Here is a 26,377-nt window from a genome sequence, read left to right on the forward strand (position 1 = left end):
TTGTGTGTTCCTCCACACCTTGCCAGCTAGCCAGTCACCTTTTACTCTCTTTCTCCCTCTCCGGCCATCTCTCTCTCTCTCCTTCGCTCTCTCTCCCTACCTCAGCCACACCACACTTTCGATTGATTATTCATCATCCAGATTGAGTAACAAAACACACTCTGTCCTCCTCACCTATGGCAGATTTATAAACCTGGCAATAAAAACATGTCAAAGTAACTCAAGCCACCCTCCCGATATGACAACGAGTGAATGAACTACAAAATTGAAGTTGTTAAAGGGAGGAGAAATGGGCAGCTGCTTCGGCCAAAAGAGATAAACAAGTGAATACACCCCAAATGGCACCCTATCCCCTACATGGCCCATAGGGTCCGGGTCAAAAGTAGGGCAGTATACAGGGAATAGGGTGCCATTTGGGAGAAACCCAGTATCTCAAGGTGAGACAGTTTTCTGTCAAGAGACATTAATGTACAACAGTGTTCACCATCATTGACAGAATGGTAGATGGTAAGTGATTTTATATTTCTGACAATAATTATTTAGGAGTAGGCTAATATTTGACTTATTTACATATGGGAGAAAAAAATCTTTGTATTTGACAGATTGTGATATTTCATTGGGCTATTTCCTTTATAGTGTGTTTGTGTACTCTTGTTAGGAACATAGCATACAGTAATATCACATGGGTCATAAAGTGAGCTTGAAAGTGTAATTGGTAAATTGTCATTACTGTTGAAGATTCAGTAATTGACCAATTAGGTTAATGGCCACACCCACGTGTTTGCTGCAAAGCCAGCAATGTCATAAAGTATTATAATTTACTAAAATGTCAAATCTATTGCAAAACCATAAACTGCTACACCGATTAATTGCTCGATAAATGTTGATTGATTAAACTTCTTTTAAATACAGACCTTTGGCATCGTACCAAGCAACAGCATTGAAAACAGAGAACATTTTAATTGTCATATAATTATACTACGTAGTTTTTAAAGTGACCAGGTAGCTTTTTCCCTCCAAGATTTTCTTGAATTGAGAATGCCAAACTGTAACGTTTGTCTATTTAGAACAGCATTTTTGCTAGGCTACATCAAAGTTCATTCCTCACAATTTGACTAGAACAATTTAAATTAAATGATTCTGTTAGGCCTATTTCAACTTTGAGTCCCTATTTAACAAACCCTCTTCTTTTTCTTTTTACATAGCGCTGATATAAATACGCGCGGTGAAGAAAAAAAATAGCCTTACCTTGGAGTGATTGGAGCCGGAGGTACGCGACTTGTCCCCCTCTACTTCTCCACCTTCGTTTGGAGGGAAAGCAAAAAACTGCCAAAGGTGTTTCTCCGCAGCGTGGACCGGGTAAACCGACGGTAACGTTATTTTCCGTTTTCAGTACCCTTTTCAGAAAGGGAAAGTGGTGTGTGCACTACCGTACATCTGCCGAGCTCGCTTGCCCGCCACCCGGGGTATCTGGGGGAAATGGTGTAATAGGGTTTGGAAACATGCGGATGATGAACATTACCGAGCAGAGGAGAGGAGAGGGAGCAGAGAGAGAGAGAGGGGTTCACGGTGGAGGAGGGGTCGTTATTGCACCTGTCTTACCACCACCGTACAGATCAGCTACAGTAGAGTACGGACTTAACATGGATAACATCTCCACCCTAATAATGCTGTTTTGTAATGGTTCTAGCTATTCCCTCATGTTTTGTTTTACACACATAGACGATTCAAACTGCATATGTATCAGTAACCTGCCGGGAATAGTATCCATGAAGTAAATTAAAGGTTAAGAATATTCCCTGCAACCTTATGTTCTCATCTCAAATCAATATAAAATACTGCTTTATGTGTTAGTCTATTAACATGGTTGTAAATAATAGTCAATATTCAAGACTGGTGCTTGAATCATAGAACTGACCACGTTCAAATAATTATCTGCAACCATGTTTTTTTTAGTTTTCATTATAACTTGCCTAGGCAGCCGATAGTGGGCGCTAGATCTGCACTATTGTCTGGAGTTGGTGTGCCAGCCGGTAATACACTCGTCTCCCCCGTGGACCTGCTCATACATAAAGCATTCAGGCTGCAAAGGCATACTTTTCCTCACGGGTTTTGTTGTAAACAAGTATTAATATTAAAAGCGATATTTATGTCATTTTATTTTAAAAACCTTTTACTGCAGTTGGCTAAATCAGGGTCACACACAGTCTTGAAAAGTCTTAAGCGAATCTACTTTCAAACACACGTGGTTATGGGCTTTAAAAAGACACCTGTACCATGTCGGATATAAAGTTGAAATGCATTCAATTTCGAGTTGGCATCCAAATATTTAACTTTATATACATCAAAGAAGACTGAAAAATAAGAACTTTTCGACTTAGAAACACCAGATTTACGTCTGTTTAAGTATTTATTAATTATGAAAATATTAATAACATTATCCCCATGAGGCCAAAGAGGGCGCTTTTTGTCATTGACTGCAGGAAAGGGATACTGGTGATGAACCCGATTGGAAAAGGTGTCATCTTCACAACTTCTATAGCCTCTATCTGCCTCTGTGGTTTCTCTCTCTCTCTTCCTGTGTGATTCCTTCCTTCCTGTTGCGGTCGAGGAACGTAAATAATTTTGCCCCCCCTCCCCGATGCCTCCACCTTCATTTGTCTTTGACTCTTCTACCCAGCTAGGAGAGGAGAGGCGAGCCAGAAGTGGGACAGCAGCTTGCTGGGCTGTCTGGCTACAGAATTACGTTTGGCATCATAACCTTATGTTAAAGTAGCTCCGTCTTATGTTACAGTAGCTCCATCACAAATCACAACCACTCACAGAGCAAGAAACTGAGAAATATGCCAGGGTTGTATTATTTAAAAAAAATCACACAGGTGAAGAACGTTCATGTCTGTCTGGCTGCTTAAAGAAAGATGACAACCAGCAAAATATGTATTTCCCCCATCCTTCTACTGGTCCTGGATCCTTTGTCAGTCTTTCCCATTCTCACGACATTGTGGCTCTTGTCTACCACACATCTATAAAAGGGAATGGGTTTGTCTAGAGATATTAGGGTACAGAAGCACATTCTATACAAAAATGAACAGATATTTCCCCCCCCAAAAAATGACATGGTACTAACCAATTCATTATATTGTGCCTTCAGAAAGTATTCACACCCTTTGTTGTGTTTACAATTTAAAATGGATTAAATTGTGATGTGTCACGGATCTACACACACTACCCCATAATGTCAAAGTGGAAAGATGTTTTTAGAAATGTTCACTAATGAATTAAAAATGAAAAGCGGAAATGTCTTGAGTCAATAAGTATTCAACCCCTTGTTATGGCGAGCCTAAAAGAGTTCAGGAGTAAACGTTCACTTAACAAATACCTCACATACAGTAATAAGCTGCATGGACTCACTCTTTATGCAATAATAGTGTTAAACATGATTTTTGAATGACTACCCATCTCTGTAAAAGACCAGGGAGCTTTTCCAATTCATCACAAAGAAGGGCACCTCTTGGTAGATGCCTAGATGAATGTTTTTTGTACTCTAAAGTAAACATTGCATAATCATTCGTACAACTGGACAGGTTGTTTTGTGTTTTGGGAACTAGGGATGGGCATGAGTAATCGAGTACTCAAGTAGTTGAACGATCTTGAACCACAGATCACATTTTTTTCAAATACTGTAAAACTATTTAATGGACCGTGGATGCCTGAACGGGCAAGTTCAGGCATCCCCCCCCCCCCCCCCCCCCCCCCCCCCCAAGAAAGGACATTTTGTGTTCATTTGCTTTGACTCTAGTGTTCTATTTGTACATGTGCATTTGCAGAGCACAACAAAAAAGAAACAAAGAAAAGCAGCAAATAAAATGTTATTGCTCAAATACACGTGTTTACCAGATGCTATTGCGGTTGTAGCGAAAGGCTTGTGTTTCTATCTCCAACAATTTCACAACAATACACACCTTCTCCACTGCAGTCCCGTTGATGTGGATAGGGGGGTGCTCCCTCTGCTGTTTCCTGAAGACCACAATAAGCTCCTTTTTTGGGGGGTACGTTGAGTAAGAGGTTATTTTCTTGGCACCACACTCCCAGGGCACTCACCTCATCCTTGTAGGCTGTCTCGTCATTGTTGGTAATCAGGCCAACTACTGTTGTGTAGTCTGCAAACTTGATGTTTGAGTTGGAGGTGTGTGTGGCAACGCAGTCATGGGTGAACAGGGAGTACAGGAGGGGGCTGAGCATGCACCCTTGTGGGGCCCTAGTGTTGATGATCAGCGAAGTGGAGGTGTTGTTTCCTACCTTCATCACCTGGGGGGCGGCCCGTCAGGAAGTCCAGGACCCAGTTGCACAGGGCGGTGTTCAGACCCAGGGCCTTGAGCTTAATGATGAGCTCGGAGGGTACTATGGTGTTGAATGCTGAGCTGTAGTCAATGAACAGCATTCTTACATAGGTATTCTTCTTGTCCAGATGGGATAGGGCAGTGTGCAGAGCGATTGCGATTGCATCGTCTGTGGATCTATTGGGGCGGTAAGCAAATTGGAGTGGGACTAGGGTGTCAGGTAATGTAGAGGTGATATGATCCTTGACTAGTCTCTCAAAGAACTTCATGATGACAGAAGTGAGTGCAACGGGGCGATAGTCATTTAGTTCAGTTACCTTTGCTTTCTTGGGTACAGGAACAATGTTGGCCATCTTGAAGCATGTGGGGACAGCAGACTGGGATTGGTAGAGAATATGTCCGTTAACACTTCAGCCAGCTGGGCTGCGCATGCTCTGAGGACGCGGCTAGGGATGCCGTCTGGGCCGGCAGCCTTGCTAGGGTTAACGCGCTTAAATGCCTTACTCACGTCGGCCACGGAGAAGGAGGGCCCACAGTCCTTGGTAGCGGGCCGCGTCGGTGGTACTGTGTTATCCACACAGTTGTCCCTAAATTCTCTTTCCCCTCCATGTCTCATTCACTCCGTTGCGTTCCGACCGCTCCCTCCACACACGTGTGCCGAGTGCCCACACAAGCTCCCTTTAGGCCTACAGAAATGCCTATAAAATCTAACTGATGGGATACACAAGCTACATTCCTTGCCAAATGATGACAGTTTTATCTGGTTGATTGAAGTAGGAAAATATGTGTTCCCACAATGAGCTGCAGTTTTGGGAATATTTGCTTTCTGTCTATATTCAGCTTAGGTTATTTTGCGAACTGCTAGTGCTATTTAGAATTGGTTATCTTCCCCATACTCAACTGGCGGTACGCGGTCCGGAGTCGACTCCTGGTATCATGTAAACACAATTAAGACATGGAAAATGTGTGGAATTGCAGGAAATTCTCTTTAAAACAGCAAAACAAATATTTTCCCCATGCAAAATGTGTGGAATTGAGCAAAATTTGCTTTGAAACTGCATAATCTTCAGAAATATTCGTTTGAAAGAGACATAGAGTGTGTTTTCATCTGAATCATGAAGCATAGGCCTACTCGTCAAACAGATGTCGTGGCCGTGACCATGCAGTGTTCAATGTGGAATTGTTCATCCATTTTGAAAATTCCAAAGAACAGGCAGAATAAACTAAATAGAACGTCTGTATATCGAAAAGAAGACAGATTTTTGGTTTGTAACCCTGAAGAAATTGTCTTTCAACTCACCAAATTGAGCCCTGTTTAAAATGATCACTCTTTGAGAGTAACATTTCCAGACACGAGATGCACATCACATTATTTGAGCTGTTCTTGCCATAATATGGACTTGGTCTTTTACCAAATAGGGCTATCTTCTGTACACCAACCCTACCTTGTTACAACACAACTGACAAACGCATTAAGAAGGAAAGAAATTCCACAAATTAACTTTTAACAAGGCACACCTGTTAATTGAAATTCATTCCAGGTGACTACCTCATGATGCTGGTAGAGAGAATGCCAAGAGTGTGCAAAGCTGTCATCAAGGCAACGGGTGGCTACTTTGTGAAGAATCTAAAATCTAAAATATATTTTGATTTGTTTAACACTTTTTTTGGTTACTACGTGATTCCATATGTGTTATTTCATAGTTTTGATGTCTTTACTATTATTCTACAATGTAGAAAGTAATGAAAATAAAGAAAAACCCTTAGGTGTATCCAAACTTTTGACGGGTCCTGTAAATAAATGTGCACATATTTCTTTTCCCAGGGCTGGCCTTGGTAAAACGTTTATTTACTCAAGTACTCGGGGAAAAAATCATGCGGGTACTCGAACAGTCAAAAAAATGTCGAATGACAATCCCTAATTGTGTTCCCTTAATTGGCCTCTCTTGAAGAGACAGACACTCTGCAGGAAATAACATGTAGCTCCAGGGTATCGTTAAAAAAGACATCTATGGTACGTACAGCCTCTGTCCTAGATTGTGCTGGCCTGTTTTCTTCTCATGTTGCGAGGATAGTCCACAGTGCATGTATGTCCACACTGCTGCTACGTTTGTTGGGCTCCAAATCTAACCTACTGTATAGTCCTGGTGAACAAGTCTTCTGTCTGTTGCTATATCTGTTGCCAGCAACCCCTTTGACTGTGTTTGTCGTCATATAGTGTGCAAACAATCCACATAGAGGACGCTTACCGAACGGGTTGGGGTGTGTGACTTCACCGCCCTGAAAAGACGGACTTCTGCCATCCAGTGGGTGTCTTGTCACATTACAGTACATTTCAGCGGTACAATCTACGTCAAATCAAACCACTTCATTTTATGTGTTGTCGTAATGTAAATGTACGGAGTCCACTCAGATAATACGTTTGGCAGAGCATTTTTTTTTTCAGCAGGACTTTCAACAGGATATGGCATATGTGTAAAGCATACCCCAGAATATCTTATTAGTGCAATGAGAATTCTGTTACGCTCAATGCTCTGTTATATCTATTCACATTTTGGGAAATTGTGTGGGATGTGGGAAATGTAAACAATATTTTTTTAATGCAAAATAGTCCTGTGATAATTCCTTTATGTTCCGTTATGAGGTCACATAGGCAACTGCACAGGGAAGTCAAAAGTCAGAATTAATTTATTTAGCAATATCCTGATAGTCTGATGGCTCACAATACAGATTGTCTTTGGGAACGTTGCACAAATAGTAAACAATTACAATGGGTTATTTGTGGGGATTAGAGACACATGAGAATAGACAGAGAACAAATATTTGGGGACAGTTGACAGTTGGGAGAGAGAATTTAGAAGCACTTCCTGTGGACGATTGATGGTCCGGCCTCCTCATACTCGTCTTTGCTGATCCACATGGCCTGGAAGGTGGACAGGGAGGCCAGGATGGAGCCGCCGATCCAGACTGAGTACTTACGCTCAGGGGGGGCAATCATCTACAGGGAGCGACAGTCAGTGGTTAGGGTAGAGTCAAATATTGTGTATACAAACTCGTGTCTATCCCAACCAGCCTTGCTACACCAAAGGTACTTTGAGACCACGAAGTACATCATCCTCAAAGTACTTTGAGGCACTTCACTTTTGCATACTTTCTCTCAGTAATTGGGATGGTGGTGTGGTTAGGTCGATGTCATTATTGTAGAGAATTCTCCATACCTTGATCTTCATTGTGCTGGGGGCCAGGGCTGTGATTTCCTTCTGCATGCGGTCACCAATACCTGGGTACATGGTGGTACCACCGGACAAGACGTTGTTGGCGTACAGGTCCTTACGGATGTCAATGTCGCACTTCATGATGCCGTTGTATGTGGTCTCATGGATACCAGCGGACTCCATGCCTATGGGGATAACAAATAACAGTCTTTACGCCCATGTTCTGTTGTAGTCCATGCCTATGAGAAAAACAGTTTTCGGCAAGAGAACGGATAATACAACATTGACATATATGCAAGACAATAGAGAAATGGGAACATTGACATGTGAAGTGAGGCCCCATGGGAAAAGAGAGGAGAACCCCAAGCGTATACTTAGTTCAGAAGCATCATGTAAAAGACGATACATAGGGTATATCCTTAATGAATAATACATTTGGTTACATAATATGGTCTGCTCTTCTTCCTGCTATCCTGCATAATATTTTATGCATTACTTGTGCTACAGCACAGTACATCTAGCCTGGTCCCAGATCTGTTTGTGTCCTCTTTACAATGGCAGGAGTTGCTGAGAAAACTGATCTAAGTCCAGGTTATAAAACATTGTGCTAGGATTTGGATACTGACCAATGAAGGATGGCTGGAAGAGGGTTTCTGGGCAACGGAACCTCTCGTTACCGATGGTGATGACCTGACCGTCGGGCAACTCATAGGACTTCTCCAGAGAGGAGGAGGAGGCAGCGGTGGCCATCTCATTCTCAAAGTCCAGGGCCACGTAGCACAGCTTCTCCTTGATGTCACGCACAATCTCTCTCTCGGCTGTTGGGATGGATAAAATAGTCTGTTACCCACCACTATAGACAGACAAGGTAACAACTGTTACATTTAGGGAAACCAAACCTACGGTGTGTGTCAATATTGACAACTTTGAACAGACTCCTCAGCTAACAGTACAATAAATGGCTGCAGTTACTCTATTTTGCCTATAGGAAGCACTGTAAGTGTATGAGCAACCAACAGTGACAAGGTTCAGTTGAACTAAACAGGTGTCATTAACGCTACATGTTAACTAGGTGAAAGGTTACATGAATATTCAATTGTAATGAAAAATAAGTAAAATACTTAAATTAAAATGTATATAGTTCTACATTAGGCTAATAGTATCTACTATAAGGTTATACATTGATATTCTATCATTACCGGTGGTGACGAAAGAGTAGCCTCTCTCAGTGAGGATCTTCATCAGGTAGTCAGTCAGGTCTCTGCCAGCCAAGTCCAGTCTCATGATGGCATGGGGCAAGGCATAGCCCTCATATACGGGCACGTTGTGGGTCACACCATCGCCAGCGTCCAGCACAATACCTGCACAGGTCACACAGACACAATAGTACAGACACACCAACGAGCATCACGGTGGTCAATGCCAGGGTTGTGTGTTTGATTCCCAATGGTGCTACATATACTAAAATGTATGCACTTGCTGTACTGTAAGTAACTTTCTACTGTAATCCATTTTTGGATGGATCAGTGTTAGGAGGAGCATGCTCACCTGTGGTACGACCAGAGGCGTACAGGGACAGCACCGCCTGGATGGCCACATACATAGCTGGCACGTTGAAGGTCTCAAACATGATCTGCAGTAATGGAGGAGTCACCATGAGTCAGTGAGAAACGTCCCACAATGCACAGACGTCAGTCAGTTCATTGTCTAGTTAATTGATAATGCCAGAGAAACCAATTACTATCAATTACATTGTCAATTACTATTTGAATATGTTGGTAACCCGTTGAATAAAAGTGATAATGCCCTCAAAGCCGGTGTTTGGCACGGTATATATTCTCCAAACACCGGCTTTGAGGGCATTATCACTTTTATTCAACGGGTTACCAACATATTCAAATAGTAATTGACATATTTTCAATAAATGAAATTTATTCATAGTATTTCATCCTTCCACAAGATATAGACCTGACACAAAGTCTAGTGTTGCTAAAGACGCGTTCGGTCTTTTTCTTCAGTATCTTTGAATACGACCCAGTCGTTTGTTCTAAGTGTTACATTGCTATACTGCCTGGCAATGTTCTTATACCTTGCTTGCTAGCTAGCCAACTACAGCTAACTTACAGTCAAGTCAAAAAGTGCAGCCAGAATAACAGCAAAGTAGCTGCATTTGCATTTGTTTAAGCTGTTTTCTAGTGACATTTATTTGGATTTATCCATAACGATGAGCTAATGAGGCGCAATTTCACCTGGCATAGAACATGTGCTCACTCGTCAGGACACTGTTGTTCAGAGGAGTTGGCCAACAACACAGCTACAGTAACACAATCACTTCAAACTTAATCTGGAAAGACTGCGTTACGTTGTACCTTTTTTCAATTGACTTTTTTTTTGTATATATCCATAAAAATGGCAGCTGATTCATTATTTCGACTGGCTGAAAAACGCTGCCTGCCTGTCTGTCTCGTCCTGACTTATTACATTACTATGGGACAGCAGGTGATCGAATTTGAATATTGTTTTTTTTTTGCAAATGTCGGAGAGACAGACAGCAAGGTTTATACAAATCTCTGCTGTTGAAAACAAAATCTAGATAATGTCTAGAGGCTTTCTATAACGGAGATGAAGTTTATAAATTGCCTGGCTGGGCTGATGAGACAGTGGATTGCGCAGTCAGATGGAACAGAGTAAATAGGCATTTTAACATAGATTTAGACACCGGCTGGAATCCGGTTCTAATCAATCAGCATTCAGGATTAGACCCACCCGTTGTATAATTGTCAACTAAGGTGAATTCAACAAAACATTTTACCTTGTAATTGGATTTAGGATAAAAGTTGGGTAAGAAAAATACAAAATGCCCATACGTTGATTACTTTTTGTAAATCCAATCAGTTTTCCACATTGACTCAAAATCACTTAATATATTTTTTGGTTGAAATGGCGTGGAAACAATGTTGATTCAACAAGTTTTTGCCCAGTTGGATATTTCTCATTAAACTATATCATAAGACTGATGGCCACGTGTTTGGGTTTAAGGTATTAGGGCTCACCTGGGTCATCTTCTCTCTGTTGGCCTTGGGGTTGAGTGGGGCCTCAGTGAGCAGGACAGGGTGCTCCTCAGGTGCCACACGCAGCTCATTGTAGAAGGTATGATGCCAGATCTTCTCCATGTCGTCCCAGTTAGTAATGATGCCGTGCTCAATGGGGTACTTGAGGGTCAGGATACCTCTCTTGCTCTGGGCCTCGTCTCCAACATAGGAGTCTTTCTGACCCATACCCACCATCACCCCCTGGGGAAGAGACAGACATACATGTGTTATTCACATGAACAGAAGGTACAGACATGAACATGAACAACAACAGCCACATACCGTATTGATTTGTGAAATAGAGCTACAAATGATACACATTTAGGGTCTGTTTTCCCAGACCCAGATTAAGCCTACTTGGCTAAAAAACATGCTCAATGGAGAATCTCCATTGAAAGTGCCTTTTATTCCGGGACCAGGCTTCATCTTTGTCCATGAAACTGGCTCAAACTCTAGTCTGATTGCCAGTCTGTTTGTGCTATCATGCAAACTCCTTGTCGCCCATTGTCATGCCATGTTTGACTTGACATTGTAGTTGTTAAGAGCATAAACAGATCTTGGACCAGGTTACCCATGCTGGTTCTCCAACTGGCGACCCGTGTGGAATTTTTATTTATTTATTACAGCTCCAAGTGATTTTATACTGAACAAAAATATAAACGCAACATATAAAGTATTTTTCCCATGTTTCATGCGCTGAAATAAAAAGTCCCTGAAATTTTCCATACGTACAAAAAGCTTATTTCTTTCCAATTTTGTGCACAAATTGTTAGTGAGCATTTCTCCTTTGCCAAGATAATCCATCCACCTGACAGGTGTGGCATATCAAGAAGCGTATTAAACAGCAAGATCATTACACAGGTGCACCTTGTGCTGGGGGTCAATAAAAGGCAACTCTAAAATGTGTAGTTCTGTCACACAACACAATGCCACAGATGTCTCAAGTTTTGAAGAGCGTGCAATTGGCATGCTGACTGCAGGAATGTCCACCAGAGCTGTTGCCAGATAGCTAAATGTTAATTTCTCTACCATAAGTCGCCTCCAATGTCGTTTTAGAGAATATCACCGTACGTCCAACCGGCCTCACAACCGCAGACCACATGTAACCATGCTGGCCCAGGACCTCCATATTTGGCTTCTTCACCTGCTGGATTGTTTTGAGACCAGCCCCCCAGACAGCTGATGAAACTGAGGACTTCTGTCTCTAATAAAGCCCTTAAGTAGGGAAAAACTCATTAGATTTGCTGGACCTAGCTCCCGAATGGGTGTCGCCTATGCTCTCCCAGGTGCGCCCGCCCAGTCATGTGAAATCCATAGATTAGGGCCTAATGAATTGACTTCATCTGACTGATTTCCTTATATGAACTGTAACTCAGTAAAATCTTTGAAATTGTTGCATGTTGTGTTTATATTTTTGTTCAGTATAATTTAAGAAATCTGTTCCCAAGTATTCCCACCAATAGTAGAGAGAAACGTGATCGTATACAAACGTAAGCAATGAAATGATTATGTTTTAGTCAAGCATATCTGTTTGGGCTTCTTGCGATCAATTTGCATACTACAAATGATTTGTAATTATGTTCCGGCCCCCTGACTACTCTCCAGAAATAATTGGCCCGCGGCTGAGTCTAGTGGCCCGCGGCTGAGTCTAGCGTCTGAGTCTAGTTGTTGATGATCCCTGCTGTAGGAGCAATGACCAATAGTATTGCAGCTCAACTTCAGGAATGACCCTGTGAATGACATGAAGAGGTCAAATGGGGGAGGGGAGTGAGATGATGTCTCACCTGATGACGGGGGCGCCCCACAATGGAGGGGAACACTGCCCTGGGGGCATCGTCACCGGCGAAGCCGGCCTTCACCAGTCCGGAGCCGTTGTCGCATACCAAGGCTGTCGTCTCCTCCTCGTCACACATGGTTGAGTCCGGTTACTGTGGGCCTACACGCACACACACGCACACACACACACACACACACACAATACACCAGTTGTCACCAGTAAGTCAAGTATGTCAGAGCGCAATGTGTTTCACACATGGCATATGGCCATAGCAAAATGAAGTGTTACTGCATTAACAGTTGCTGCCATTCACACTGTGAGCTTACTCTGTCTGTCTGTCTAGTCTCTTCTTGTTTGTTCATATATGCCATGCTAGCTCCATTAACTCACTTTTTGTTTGACTAACGAATGAATTGACTGACTTACTGTTTGTAATTGTCATGCACACAACAGAGGACGGTGCTACATTTTGATTGCTCTAAGTGCTTCAACGTATTCCTGTGGTGGTTCCCAATTCCAAACTTTAAAGCACAATTAGCAGTTTTAAGAATCTTAAAGCAGGGATCTGTGTTGCATCTTGTATCAACTTTCAACTAAAAGCAACATAAAAATGAATTTGCCATTTAGTCTTAGACGTTTATCTGTTAGAAATGTGGATTCATACATCGCTCTTTTTTTACACATTTATCGGTGAGAAATGTTGCTTCAGTCATCGCTCTTTTTTCTCTTGTCCACTCAGGTCTGTTACATACTGTATGTTACAGTTGAATGTCCTGTATCTTACATATACATGGTAATGTACGGAAACGCAATGATAATGCACTGTTTTGAAGTCGCTCTGGATAAAAGAAGAGCGTCGTATAAATGACTCAAATGTGAATGTATTACTGAATGATAAATGATTATGATAATAACATAATCCCATTGAAACAGGTTCATGAGAATTGCATGTGTGCGGGAGAATGACTTACCCTGGAGAGCTGGACAGGAGGCGGTGTGTTACAGTCCCTTGAGACAGAGAGAGGAGAGTGCGCCTGGCTCACCTGCTCTCTGAATTTAAATAGGAGTACACAGGACCCATGCCATCACATACCTTCAAGACCTCGGGCCTTTTTAGGAGACATGTCACCCTTACAAACCAATGCGGAACTGAAAGGTAGAGTTGCTCTGTCCCACTACGGTTGTCACACGCACGCGCACACACACACACACACACACACACACACACACACACACACACACACACACACACACTCAAGAGTCTCATTTGGCTAATTTATAGCTGGGAGGTGGCACCGTGGTCTATTGTTGGAAGACTGGGAGACAGGTTGATGTTGCGTCCGCAGAGAAAGGCATGCTGGAGGTCACTATAAATAAAGTCTGGTGCATCAGTCATAATGGAGATATGGCCCCTCGTCTATCTGACCGACGTTCAGACACAGTGTTACAGCCAACCAATCAGGGCATACCATGAAAAATGACAACCAAAGCCTCTGTGGACCCCAAGCAGGCCTTCAAAGGAAGTTTCAGAGCCTCACCCTGAATGGGAGTGGACAATAGTCCTATAAAGACGAGGCTGTTTTCACCAATAGAAATCTAGGACAGTCTTCACCAAACCAAAAAGTCATCTCTAGTCTGGTCAGTGTTCAATAACCCGAGAATTTCCCTCGGGGTTGGGATAATTCCATTTCAATGAAGTTTATTGAATTCAGTCAAGTCAATTAAGTAATGTCAGTTTACTTCCAACGTTGACTAAATTGAAATGGAATTGATCCCAACCCTGATGTTCATACAGTAAAAGGATTGTCCTCATGGCCTGTCAATTTAGTAAGTCTTTACACAGTGGTACAACACAGCAGACTGGCCTCACTGACCACAGTGTAACCTGGTTTCCCAGTCCCATTGATAACCACATACCTGAGGAAGTGGTTCAGAAGGGGACGACCGAAAAAGCAAGGGATCGTTTGAATGGTGTGGATAGGAGGGGAGTCCACAACGCTTCTATTAAACGGTGTGGTTTATAGAAACATCCCCCAGGTGACCCCCATTGGCCATTCAATTACTGACGAGGAGACAATATTCAGATTAGATTCTCCATCGCCAGACACGGCACAGTGCTCCACCCACAGACACATGGAGTATGTGGGGAAATACTATTCAGATGAAGTAATAGTAGGAAGTGTAAGGAACAGGTTTAAGTAGAAATAGGGTATTGACAGGATAGTTATAAGTCAAGCACATTGAGCCACACACACTAATCAGTTGGCATAAGGTAAGATTGTTAGCTAGCATAGTAGGTTCATACAAATTAGATTGCGGTTAGGATAGTACGGTCATGTTATTTTAGAATGTGATCCAGCCAAGGTAATTACACATTAGGTTTACTTGTATCAGTGTTTTGGGCAGCCAGGTGTGGCGGAGGAGAGGAGGAGGTTATGTGAGTTTATATAACATTGGGCTACTGCCCGTCTTTTAACTCTGTCCTTGGCTTATAGCCTCAGATACTGTCCTTGCTGTAGTCGACTTTACATTACTGGCCTGTTTTTACTGTACAGCTGGCACAAATCAACTGGATGATTCAACGCATTAAATGCTTAGCTTAGGTTCGGTACATTTCCTTGTTCAAATAAATTATAAATCAACTCCAAAAGTCTTGTCAGTGTAAGGGTATTATCATACAGCAGTAAATTCACTTGAAAGTGACATCCAGCATGCAACTTATACCTCAACATTTACGGGACCGCCTAAAGTCATGGAATTTAATTGTAAAAATGTATGACTTTTTAAAGTGTGGTGAACACCACTGGTCATGGTGTTTTCATCTGATTGTAAAACAAATCAGTTCAACAAGTAAGTTTGTCTACTCCAAAATAAGTCCAGCATCCGAACGGTGCACCCGCCAGTTGAATGGAAAGGGACATCTATTACAAACACCACAAGTTTAATGACATCCAGTCTACAAAGTGGTGTCTATTCATTGATGCCTAACAATGAAAATAAAACAAACATAGAAAATTGTTCATAAATGGTCCTTCAATTTGCAACCGGCTGAATCAATTTCACCAGAGAAAACATCCGAGCGAGGCAAACGGCGCTCCTCTGTCTAAGTACCACCTGGCCTCCCTGGTGGCGCAGTGGTCTAGGGCACTGCATCGCAGTGCTAGTTGCGCCACCAGAGTCTCTGGGTTCGCGCCCAGGCTGGGCTAGGTTCGCGCCCAGGCTCTGTCGCAGCCGGCCGCAACCGGGAGGTCCGTGGGGCGACGCACAATTGGCATAGCGTCGTCCGGGTTAGGGAGGGTTTGGCCGGTAGGGACATCCTTGTCTCAGTATGTAAAATGTAATGAAATGTAAAAATTGTAATAAAATGTATGCACTCTACTGTACGTCGCTCTGGATAAGAGCGTCTGCTAAATGACTAAAATGTAAATGTAATGTAAATGTATCTATAGCCCACGTATCTGGTGCTGTCTTGCCAAAAAGAATATGACATGTCCTACTCTTTTTGTCCAGACAGCATCAGATACGTGGGCTACACATACTAAGATAGAAGGGAGCAGTTTCCTTGCTCGGATGCTTTCTCCGGTAAGATTGAGTCTTGTTGTCAAAATTGTCAATATATTCAGAGACGACCTATCAGATCTCAGAATTTCTGTGGGGGCCACTGGGGTGGCCAATCAGATTTCAGGGGGTGTTACCCCCTGGACACACCACTGACACCAGCAGCCCAACAGCTGTCTGCCAAGCCACCTGGAGAATGTGCACCAGATACACACACACAGAGAGGATCTGATTCTGAGAACCACAGAGACAGATGCAGACACAGCGTTTTGATGACACAAAATGGGAGGAATAAATGCTTCGCATTGTCTTCCTTACAGAAGTTCTAACATTAGATTAGACCATTCGATTTTGACCCGGAGGTTGTTAGCCTCGTAAAACAGACTGACCGCTGCGATCACCATTGTTTTACTTCAGTCAGGTTGACCAGGCATGGAGTGTGTGACCTCTTTCATGACTTACTTACTCTAGCAATGGTCATCAGCATTGTTAAAAGGTTTGAAAAACAATTCTAATAAATGCAACAGTTAGACAATGGATGAAGATACTTCAAACCTTTTGATAAAAAAAAAAAATCCATCAGGTTTTGAATTCATTATAGCACTGTAACGTCTGCTTCCAACTCACAATCTCAAACACGTAGATCCCCTGAACGCAGCTCACTTTCCAGACCCCTTTTCAGCTCACACTCTCAAACACATAGATCCCCTGAAAGCAGCTCACTCTCCAGATCCCAATCACCTGAATTATGATCACCTGTTCACAATTCTGTATGTCATTATCACACACTATTTAGTTCAGTTCTTTGCACCCCATCATTGTGAGGTATTGTTTGTTTTGTGACACACTTCTGGAGACTTATATTTCCCGCACTAACTTTAAACATCAGCTATCTGAGCAGCTAACCGATCGCTGCAGCTGTACACTGCCCATCTGTAAATAGCCCGCCCAATCTACCTACCTCATTCCCATATTGTTTTTATTTACTTTTCTGTTCTTTTGCACACCAGTATTTCTACTTGCACATCACCATCTGCTCATCTATCCCTCCAGTGTTAATTGCTAAATTGTAGATTACTTCGCTACTATGGCCTATTTATTGCCTTACCTCCTTACGCCATTTGCACACACTGTATATAGATTTTTTTTCTTCTATTGTGTTATTGACTGTACGCTTGTTTATTCCATGTGTAACTCTGTGTTGTTGTTTGTGTCGCACTGCTTTGCTTTTTCTTGGCCAGGTCGCAGTTGTAAATGAGAACTTGTTCTCAACTAGCTTACCTGGTTAAATAAAGGTGATAAAAAATTAATAAATACAAATATTCGTAGTGCTGTGTTTCCTGTAATGTAATCCTCCAGTGTATGATATTTTTGGCCTGCCTCACTAACGATGCCTTTTGCCTATTCTCTGCCTGTACTTTAGCCTATCGGATTTCCTGTTATCAACCTCTTGCCTGATCTCCCGGATGACGTTACTAGCCTTTCCCCTGCCTGTACTGTTGCCTTTTTGGACCCCCTGTGTATGACCTTCTGCCTGCCCCTGGACCCAGCTACCATTCTCCTCCTGTGGTCCTTTACCAATAAACGCCTGCAGCGCACTGCGCTTGAAACCAGCTCTCTGTCTCCCATCGTGTTCACTACAAGCACATAGAACATTTATTGGCACGGACAAATAACGAATGGAATTCATTTATTTAGGTGGGAATTCAGCTTCTCATTCATAATTTATTGTAAAATGTCCCTGTTGTCTAAGAATGCACTCATGTATACATTTTGTAATGATATCAGGTTTATTTTTGGAAGTTCCTTTTCATTTCAGCGCATCTAATTTGTAAACATTACAACTGTATCAAATGCTAACTTTTTTTTCAGACATCACCGGGGTGTGATTGACAGGTCATAACAAACCTTTCCGCGGTCGTAATGCTAACAGAAAAAAACGACAGGCACGAGCAAGAGTCTGAAAGAGTCGGGAGGATAAAAAATGAAAGCAGTCAATCCAGCGAGATTTGAGTGACAAGTGGATTTTGCACCCCTCAAACCCAGGAAATAGATGGCTGAAAAAGAAAGCGCCTCAGGTGGGCGGGGCATGCGCATTGCTACTTAAGTGCACAAAGCCTTGACCTCTTACATTAGAGGGTGACACCTGGCCACATTTTGCTCTCCTGTCCCCTCCTGTAGGAGTTATATTTGGGCCCTGACTTTTCCCTGAACACGGGACCTGGTCCTTAATGTTGCTGCCTCATGGATCTTTACTACAGCATTCAACTAGTTCTCTAAAAGAGTAACTACTAGCGTCTCTTTGGTAGACACAATACACACACACAAACACGCACAGTAGCCTATTGTTTAATGAGGATTCCTCCTCTTGTAGAGTCCTATTGCCATGAGATCATGTGACCAAGGGTCCAACTTGTGCCACTGCCAGCCCCTCATAGTCAGCATTCCCTCCCACTAGAAATAGCACTGCCATTATTTCCTCAAATGGTTTCCTAGGATAGGAACAGCTTAGTAGTATGAGCACTGAGCATTAGAGTAGCCTGTGTTGACTGCCGTTGTTATTGGAATTTGAAAATGAATTAAAATCTACAGGTAACTTCCAAAATACAGGAAACGCCAACATAGTGTCTTAATAGGGAGTTGGGCCACCACGAGCCACTAGAACAGCTTCAATGCTCTTTGGCATAGATTCTACAAGTGTCTGGAACTCTATTGGAGGGGTGTAATACCATTGTTCCATGAGAAATTTTCTCACTTGGTGTTTTGTTGATGGTGGTGGAAAATGCTGTCTCAGGCGCCGCTCCAGAATCTCCCATAAGTGTTCAATTAGGTTGAGATCTGGTGACTGAGACACACACCCTTTAAACACCTCTTTCAAAGTCACTGAGATCTCTTCTTCTAGCCATAGTAGCCAAAATAATGGGCAACTGGGCATTTTTATACATGACCCTAAGCATGATGGGATATTAATTGCATAATTAACTCAGCAACTACACCTGCTTCTAATATACTTTGTATCTGACGTTCTCAAGTGTTTCCTTTATTTTGGCAGTTACCTGTACTTGGTCAAAGCACAATGGTGAATGGTTTCGCTTGGAAAATATTGGGAGTTTTTTTTCTTCTGGCATCAGACCAGATAGACTGCAATGGTGTTTGGAATTGGGATGGGCATTTGGATCTGAAACATACAGTGGTATGGACCAAACGTATGGACACAATTCCACAGAAAACCTGTCGATCATCATGAATCAGTTACTCAGAAATGCTGATTTACTGTAAAGACAGCCAGAGAGACTCACAATAGAATATCCCTCTAGTGGTGTGGGGGCTGTGCTTTGGTAAAGTGGGTGGGGTTATATCCTGCCTGTTTGGCCCTGTCCGGGGGTATCATCGGATGAGGCCACAGTGTCTCATGACCCCTCCTGTCTCAGCCTCCAGTATTTATGCTGCAGTAGTTTATGTGTCGGGGGGCTAGGGTCAGTCTGTTATGTCTGGAGTATTTCTCATGTCTTATTCGGTGTCCTGTGTGAATTTAAGTATGCTCTCTCTAATTCTCTCTTTCTTTCATTCTCTCTCTCGGAGGACCTGAGCCCTAGGACCATGCCTCAGAACTACCTGGCATGATGACTCCTTGTTGTCCCCGTCCATCTGGCCGTGCTGCTGCTCCAGTTTCAATTGTTCTGCCTGTGGCTATGGAACCCTGACCTGTTCACTGTGATTACTATTATTTAACCATTCTGGTCATTTATGAACATTTGAACATCTTGGTCATGTCCTGTTATAATCTCCACCCGGCACAGTCAGAAGAGGACTGGCCACCCCTCATAGCCTGGTTCCTCTCTAGGTTTCTTCCTAGGTTTTGGCCTTTCTAGGGAGTTTTTCCTAGCCACCGTGCTTCTACACCTGCATTGCTTGCTGTTTGGGGTTTTAGGCTGGGTTTCTGTACAGCACTTTGATATATCCGCTGATGTACGAAGGGCTATATAAATACATTTGATTTGGTTTAAAACCATTCAAGACTAGACATACACACAGATCATAGGTCAACATGCAGTGCACACTGACATACCTCTTGTTGTTTAAATATAACCTCCATTACGTAACTTTATGGGAGACAGCGAGGGAAACCTGTCGGTCACATCTTATTGGCTGAACTTTCTCCTTTTAGACTGGTGACCTTACAAAGATAAGAAGACCGAATTGATTGTGTGTGGTTTCTTTGGTGAGTGAGTGGGCCCTTTCTGACATGGTATCGTCTGTGTTGACATTTCTGCGAAGCTGTATATTGTAGGATACTTTGAGGGGATTCCATGCAATGCAACATTGCATTTGCATGCTGTGTAACATCCAAAAGGTGCAAGGGTGACCATTCTCAAATACATGTCTTAATCTGTTATACTTTATGTATTTCCACATTGTACTGTGTATGTCTTTACCTCCTAGTGAGCACACTGGAAAAGCATGAGTATGCCATGGATCCCAGTGCCACCACTCAGTCATCGATGTTACAGTAACCCAATAAGATGATTATCCCGAGAGCCCGTTAACTCACTGCAAGCTCCTTAAGTTAAATTAGATCAAAGGGACCTAACGCTCATTCACAACATTGCCGAAGGAATAACCTGTCCATAAAACATATAATATCTACAGTAGGAATCCTGAGAATTATTATTCATTTAGGGGTTGGAAATGATGTACTTCCACTCCCTGCCTTAAGCTATCAATTAGTGTTGTGTGACAGGGGGGTTACCAGCCGATCATTATTAGTCGGTCTTACTTATTGTGGTGGGGGGGGGGGGGGGGGCTTCTCTTAAGCTTGGGGGGGGCTAAGAATACGTCATCAGAGAATAAGTACTCAGGTCTCTCTGGGAGTTTATAGAATGATAGGTACATTTCACAGAACCATGGGGGAGATTCCATTGCTATATTGCTGAACCCAATATACACCACTGACGGTAGAAAAAACAAAAACATTCATGGCAAAGAATATGCATATACAGTATGACATGTATCATAAGGGTGAATGCATTTTTTTTAGGTTTTGTTTTGTGTAAGTGAATGCAATAATAGACACATTAGTTGCATAAGTGTGTAATAATGACAGAAATTACACTTCTTCAAATGCGTTTTTTTTTTACTTACCCAACTTTTTAATGTCCCCTCATGCACTCATCATCAATGCAACATGCATTAGAAAATGGAAGTATGATGAACTAGCATGACATTCTGAAAACAGTCAGTGGTTTAAGATGAAATGACTGTCAGAATAAACTAACTTAATTTGAAATCCAGGGCACACTGTTAGAATTACTGATGCCGAAGTTTGAATTCGTAATAAGTCAGTCAACACAATTTGCATGCAAATGTGGCTGCTTTCAGAAAAAGGTATGTCAAATTGAATCCACGGAAATCTCGAGAATGTGGCATGGATAAAGAACTCTCTAATGAGTGAGCTTGCCTACTACTAATTGAACATACGCATACCCTTACGTCACATTAAACACTTGGATAAGTTTGAGTTGTTTTCACATTACAAAGTGGTTTATCAGTCTCGTATAATCCCTTCACATACCTACATGCCATGAGGTTTACTTCTTAGGTTAGTACAGTAGGACAGTCAGGTGAGGTCAACCTTGACCTATTCAATATCAAACAAGGTAATGACCCATTTGGGTCCCGCTTTAAATTACGTTCAGCTTGAAAAGTCTTCATAAAGCCTTCATAAATGTGTTACCAAGCATTTACAGTATAATCGTATGTCATGCTTTATACATGGTTAATAATAAAATGTGGCATAACTTCGTGACATAATTACCAATGTCAAATGTGACATAACCCACAACGTCGAGTAAGATATAAACACGTGCTTTATAAAGGGTGACGCGCTGAAGGATGGCATAATTCTCTAAAGTGACGTCATGTTAGTCACATTTACACCTCGTCTCGTTTGCAGACACTTCCACCTAAGTGTGCGGAAGGTCTGGTGGACCAACCAATGCATCAACTGGTCCTTCATTAGTTTGGGTTATGTTTAAAATCACATTTTAAGACGGTAAATCGTGGGAATGCGCAGGGCTTAGCAATAATTATGACTTTTTGACTGTGTTAAAAATTTAGTTTCAGTATAACTCTGACTTGTGTGATAAATGTGTCTCTCCTCATTTGATAGTAAAGAAATGAACCACCACAATGTTCACTCCCACTGAGGTCAACTTTGAATGGTTGATATCTCAGGCTTATATGTGCTCGGTATGCAAAATCCTTGGGACAACAGTACACCAAGAAAGATGTACCTTGATGGATCCCCCAACCTAAAGAAATTCAAAGTGCCTTTCTTCTGGAACCAAGTTACATGTTCCTCAGTACACAAAACATGCACACAAAAAAAAAAAAAACTATTCACGCGGTGCTGGGCCCAGTCAGGTCTTTGACACATTCACCAACTCCCTCGCTGAAAGATCAGCCACAAAATGTTGCCACCATTGTAATAGGTTATAATCAAGCCCTGGTCTCCAGCATGGGAACAGAAGAGGAATACCTGGTGCGGTAGTCTCAGGTTGGACTACTCTAAATCCTCTTGGCTCTGACACACACACACACTCACAAGCTTTGCAGGTCCATTAACAATTTAAATACCTCTCACACCCTACAGTAACCTGTGAATCCTGAAAGAACCTTCATAAATCAGCAGAACATTAAAGACCTATGTATTGACACTTTATGTAGTGTCCTGTAATACTTAGTTTGAAATGAGACACCTTTGGTCATTCATAACACATCCATAAAGTCTCTAGATAGCGTAACGCTGTACTTCATTTAAAGCCAGACCCTTATGGTCATTTATAACACATACATAAATGCCTTACGTCACACGACGCTGTACTTACTATAAAGTCAGACCCCTATGGTCATTCATAACACGTACATAAACGCTTGATGATGTAAACAGAAATGTACACTTTGCAAAAATATGAATGGAACATGTAAAGTGTTGGTCCCATGTTTCATGAGCTGAAAACAAAAATACCAGAAATGTTCTGTGTGCGCAAAAAGGTTGTAACATCCCTGTTAGTGAGCATGTCTCCTTTGCCAAGTTGTAATAATCCATCCACTTGATAGCTGTGGCATATCAAGAAGCTGATTAAACAGCATGATCATTACACAGGTGCACCTTGTGCCGGGGACAATAAAAAGCCACTTTAAAATGTACAGTTTTGTCACACAACACAATGCCACAGATGTCTCAAGTTAAGGGGGAGTGTGCAATTGGCATGCTGACTGCAGGAATGTCCACCAGAGCTGTTGCCAGAGAATTGAATGTTCATTTGTCTACTATAAGCTGCCTCCAACGTCATTTTAGAGAATTTGGGAGTACTGAATGTCCAACCGGCCTCACTACCGCAGACCACGTGTCACCTTGCCAGCCCAGGACCTCCACATCCGGCTTCTTCACCTGCGGGATATTCTGGGGGGGTTGGTTCTGGGCTTGGCTGCCATGTGGGTGGGCCTATGCCCTCCAAGGCCCACCCATGGCTGCACCCCTGCCCAGTCATGTTAAATCCATAGATTAGGGCCTAATGAATGGCAGTAGGCTTTTGTGGGTAGTTGTCTATGTGTAGTGTTTGCGTCAGCACTATTTGTCATTGAGCTTCACGGTCGTCATTTTGTTAGTTTGTGTATAGTGTTCATTTCGGGTTTTTCTCTCTTCTAAATAAAATAAGATGTATTTTGCACACGCTGCGCCTTGGTCCTCTCTCTCACCCATAGACGATCGTGACAGTCCCTGAGCTGGCGGACGAATGGTTCCTTCCTCTCTTCCTGATAGACGTACTCCAAGTTGGTTCCAACCTTAAAAGTAGCAACAAAGAAAGTTAGCAGGTCTGTTAGGAAATGCCTTTGCCACACCATCTGGATAAGGGCAATTCTGTGCTGCGCCAGAAACTCTAAATGGGAAGATGGGAAACTCCATTCAATTAATATTATTTTATTCCTATTTAATTTACAAATCGCATGACGTGACTATGAGACATGGCTGTATCTAGGGGGATTTGTATTTAACTGAGCCTGCTAGCTAGCTACATTTCGGGTAGCTAGAAATTGCTGTAGAGATTTTAGCATGTAAATCTGGTAGGGTAAAAAGAAAAATGCCAGCAAAGCCACTACACAACAATACATTAATTGCACTATAACGGTGACAAGCGGTGCCCACAAACTGTTAGGGCCTACATAAAGCTATCCAAACAGCAGAGCTTTCTTTACAGCACCATGGAGTGAATCCTTACCACCGCCACACCTGGCTATCAGCGGAGCCTTGTCTGGCAGCGAAACAGTTCATTCAGCCTCATTTAGAGCCTTTTAAAAATCACAGCTGATATGGCTGATTTACTTTAACAAATGTGTTTTCTACTGACAATTGAGAGGTACAAACTATGGCATAAGGGAACGATGATCAGATAAGAGGCAATCCATAATTTCGATGAAGACATTAATGAGCGCGCTAACATGGACGTAGTCAATATAACCATTTGACTTTTGAAATGTACAGTGACAGAATTCAGAACATGGGCCATTCTTACAGTACTCTCCCAGTACACCAAGTCAGAACCATTGGATAAATAAAGGGGGCATATAAGCAGACAATGAAAGCTCTTACAATATTCAATGATTACATTTCTCTAAAACAGGCTATAAGCTACATGTGCAGCACCAAGTCAGAGCATTAGGGTAAGTTATGAGGGGGAAAGGGACCAAATTATTAGGGTGAGGCACATGGGCTACTAACCGCTTACTACACAACATACACTTAGTATTACTTTCTTAGCAACAGTATATATATATATCTCCCTGGCATATGACAACATTTATGCAGCAGCATACAATACATATTAGGACACACCTTGTTGTCGGTGGTCGTTCGTGGGCAAAATTTGTCATCAAACTTTGTCATCAAAGTCTGGTATTCTCTGGATTTATGATGCTTTCAAGAAAACTGGGAACTCTGAATAAAACACGGTTGAGTCATGATGTGAGTGATCTTTAGGTAGGAGCTCTAGAAAGAGGCCTGAGTTCCCGACTTGGAATTCTGAGTTGGATGACCGTTCAAAACGTATTTTCCCAGTCGGTGCATGTTTTTTTCCGAGTTCCCAGTTGTCTTCAACTAACTGAAGTCTGAGTTTTCCCAGTTCCGAGTTTCCAGTTGTTTTGAACGCAGCAGATATATATATACAATTTTGCAAACACATTTATCCAAAGCAACGTATAGTCATGTGTGAATACATTTTTACTTATGGGTGGTCCTGGGAATTGAACACAATATCCTGGCTTTGCAATGCTCTACCAAGACTCATGACAGGGTTGTAAAGGCTTTGTGATGTCTCAATTTAATATGATTTATAAGGACTCTATTAAGCGGTGCTTATGCCACCCATTATAAAGCACAGGTTTATGTTAATATTTGATATAGTGGTTTATGTAACATTTTACATTGGTGGTTAGTTATGTCACACAGTTATGCTACATTTATGAACCCTTCATAAAGCATGACATATGGTTATAGATGATTTCTAACACATTTATGTAGTGTTTCTGAAGGCTTTATGAAGGCTTTACGAAGCCTTTATAAGCTGCACGTCATTTAAGCGGGACCAACATTTATATTAAAATGCAACTTTTCATCTGGACATAAACCACTGTGTTACTGAGAGTACAGAGGTGTCTTTCATACTACAGTGCCTAAGGCATTCCAAGAGATTACATTTCCCCACCCCATACTGTAGAGCAGCATTTCCCAAACTTGGGGCCGGGAGAGAAACTGAAATCAAAAATCAAAAATTGCCCTTTGCTCTTAGAACCGGGGTTTAAGCTACAAAATATTATGACACCAAAATTGAAAGATAAGAGCATGTATGTGTGTTCTATTTCCCTCCAAGATGCCCACAAGCAGAGTAAGCTCTCATTAGATCAGAGTGGGGGGAAAAAATAACATAATCAATGATGATACAAAATTAGTGTCTGATTATCTTATGAATTTCCCAATTCCTTTCTGATGCATTTCTGTCACTTCAAACCATACTTACTTCAGATTGAAATACTGTCAAAAGTACTTTCTGACTGATTTGTCATAGACTGTCGTAGACTCAATTTAAAAAGTAAACGTCAGCCGTTTATTGCATAACTTAATTTTACACGGTGGGCTGGCAAAACATTTTTTATAACAAAATGGGGTTGCAGGCCAAAAAGGTTTAGGGAATCCCTGCTGTAGAAGGCTCTGACACAACATAGTTGTCTGCAAGACGTGTGTGGTAAAAAATGTTTTGGGGATATGTCACGCCCTGATCTGTTTCACCTGTCCTTGGGATTGTATCCACCCCCTCCAGGTGTCGTTGATTATCCCAG

At 42.1% G+C, this 26,377-nt stretch overlaps 2 protein-coding genes across 5 annotated transcripts in view; both read right to left on the bottom strand.

Moving 5' to 3' along the window:
- The window catches only part of shank2b (SH3 and multiple ankyrin repeat domains 2b), a 185,432-nt gene extending 183,909 nt beyond the window's left edge, over positions 1-1,523 (bottom strand). For 2 of the 3 annotated variants that reach the window (XM_055939509.1, XM_055939508.1), the window contains exon 1: positions 1,249-1,522. The gene's annotated coding sequence lies outside the window, so the exon portion shown is untranslated. Of the gene's footprint in view, positions 1-1,248 lie in introns of all 3 variants that reach the window. The other variant, XM_055939507.1, reaches the window with a different exon arrangement.
- A 5,487-nt stretch (positions 1,524-7,010) lies between these two features.
- On the bottom strand, positions 7,011-23,831 carry acte1 (actin, epsilon 1). 2 transcript variants are annotated; one of them, XM_055939511.1, is made up of 8 exons: positions 23,744-23,831; positions 12,432-12,583; positions 10,609-10,848; positions 9,104-9,188; positions 8,755-8,916; positions 8,182-8,373; positions 7,559-7,740; positions 7,011-7,338 (listed from the first exon to the last, which is right to left on the bottom strand). In XM_055939511.1, exons 2-8 carry the CDS (start codon positions 12,558-12,560, stop codon positions 7,195-7,197), a joined length of 1,134 nt encoding a protein of 377 aa, XP_055795486.1. In that variant the 5' UTR covers positions 12,561-12,583; positions 23,744-23,831; the 3' UTR covers positions 7,011-7,194. The 2 variants fall into 2 exon arrangements, with proteins under 2 accessions (XP_055795486.1, XP_055795485.1); XM_055939510.1 differs by lacking the exon at positions 23,744-23,831 and adding an exon at positions 13,396-13,532.
- Between the last annotated feature and the right edge of the window lie 2,546 nt (positions 23,832-26,377).

This window comes from Salvelinus fontinalis, chromosome 12 (assembly GCF_029448725.1).
Source record: "Salvelinus fontinalis isolate EN_2023a chromosome 12, ASM2944872v1, whole genome shotgun sequence".
Lineage (NCBI taxonomy): Eukaryota > Metazoa > Chordata > Actinopteri > Salmoniformes > Salmonidae > Salvelinus > Salvelinus fontinalis.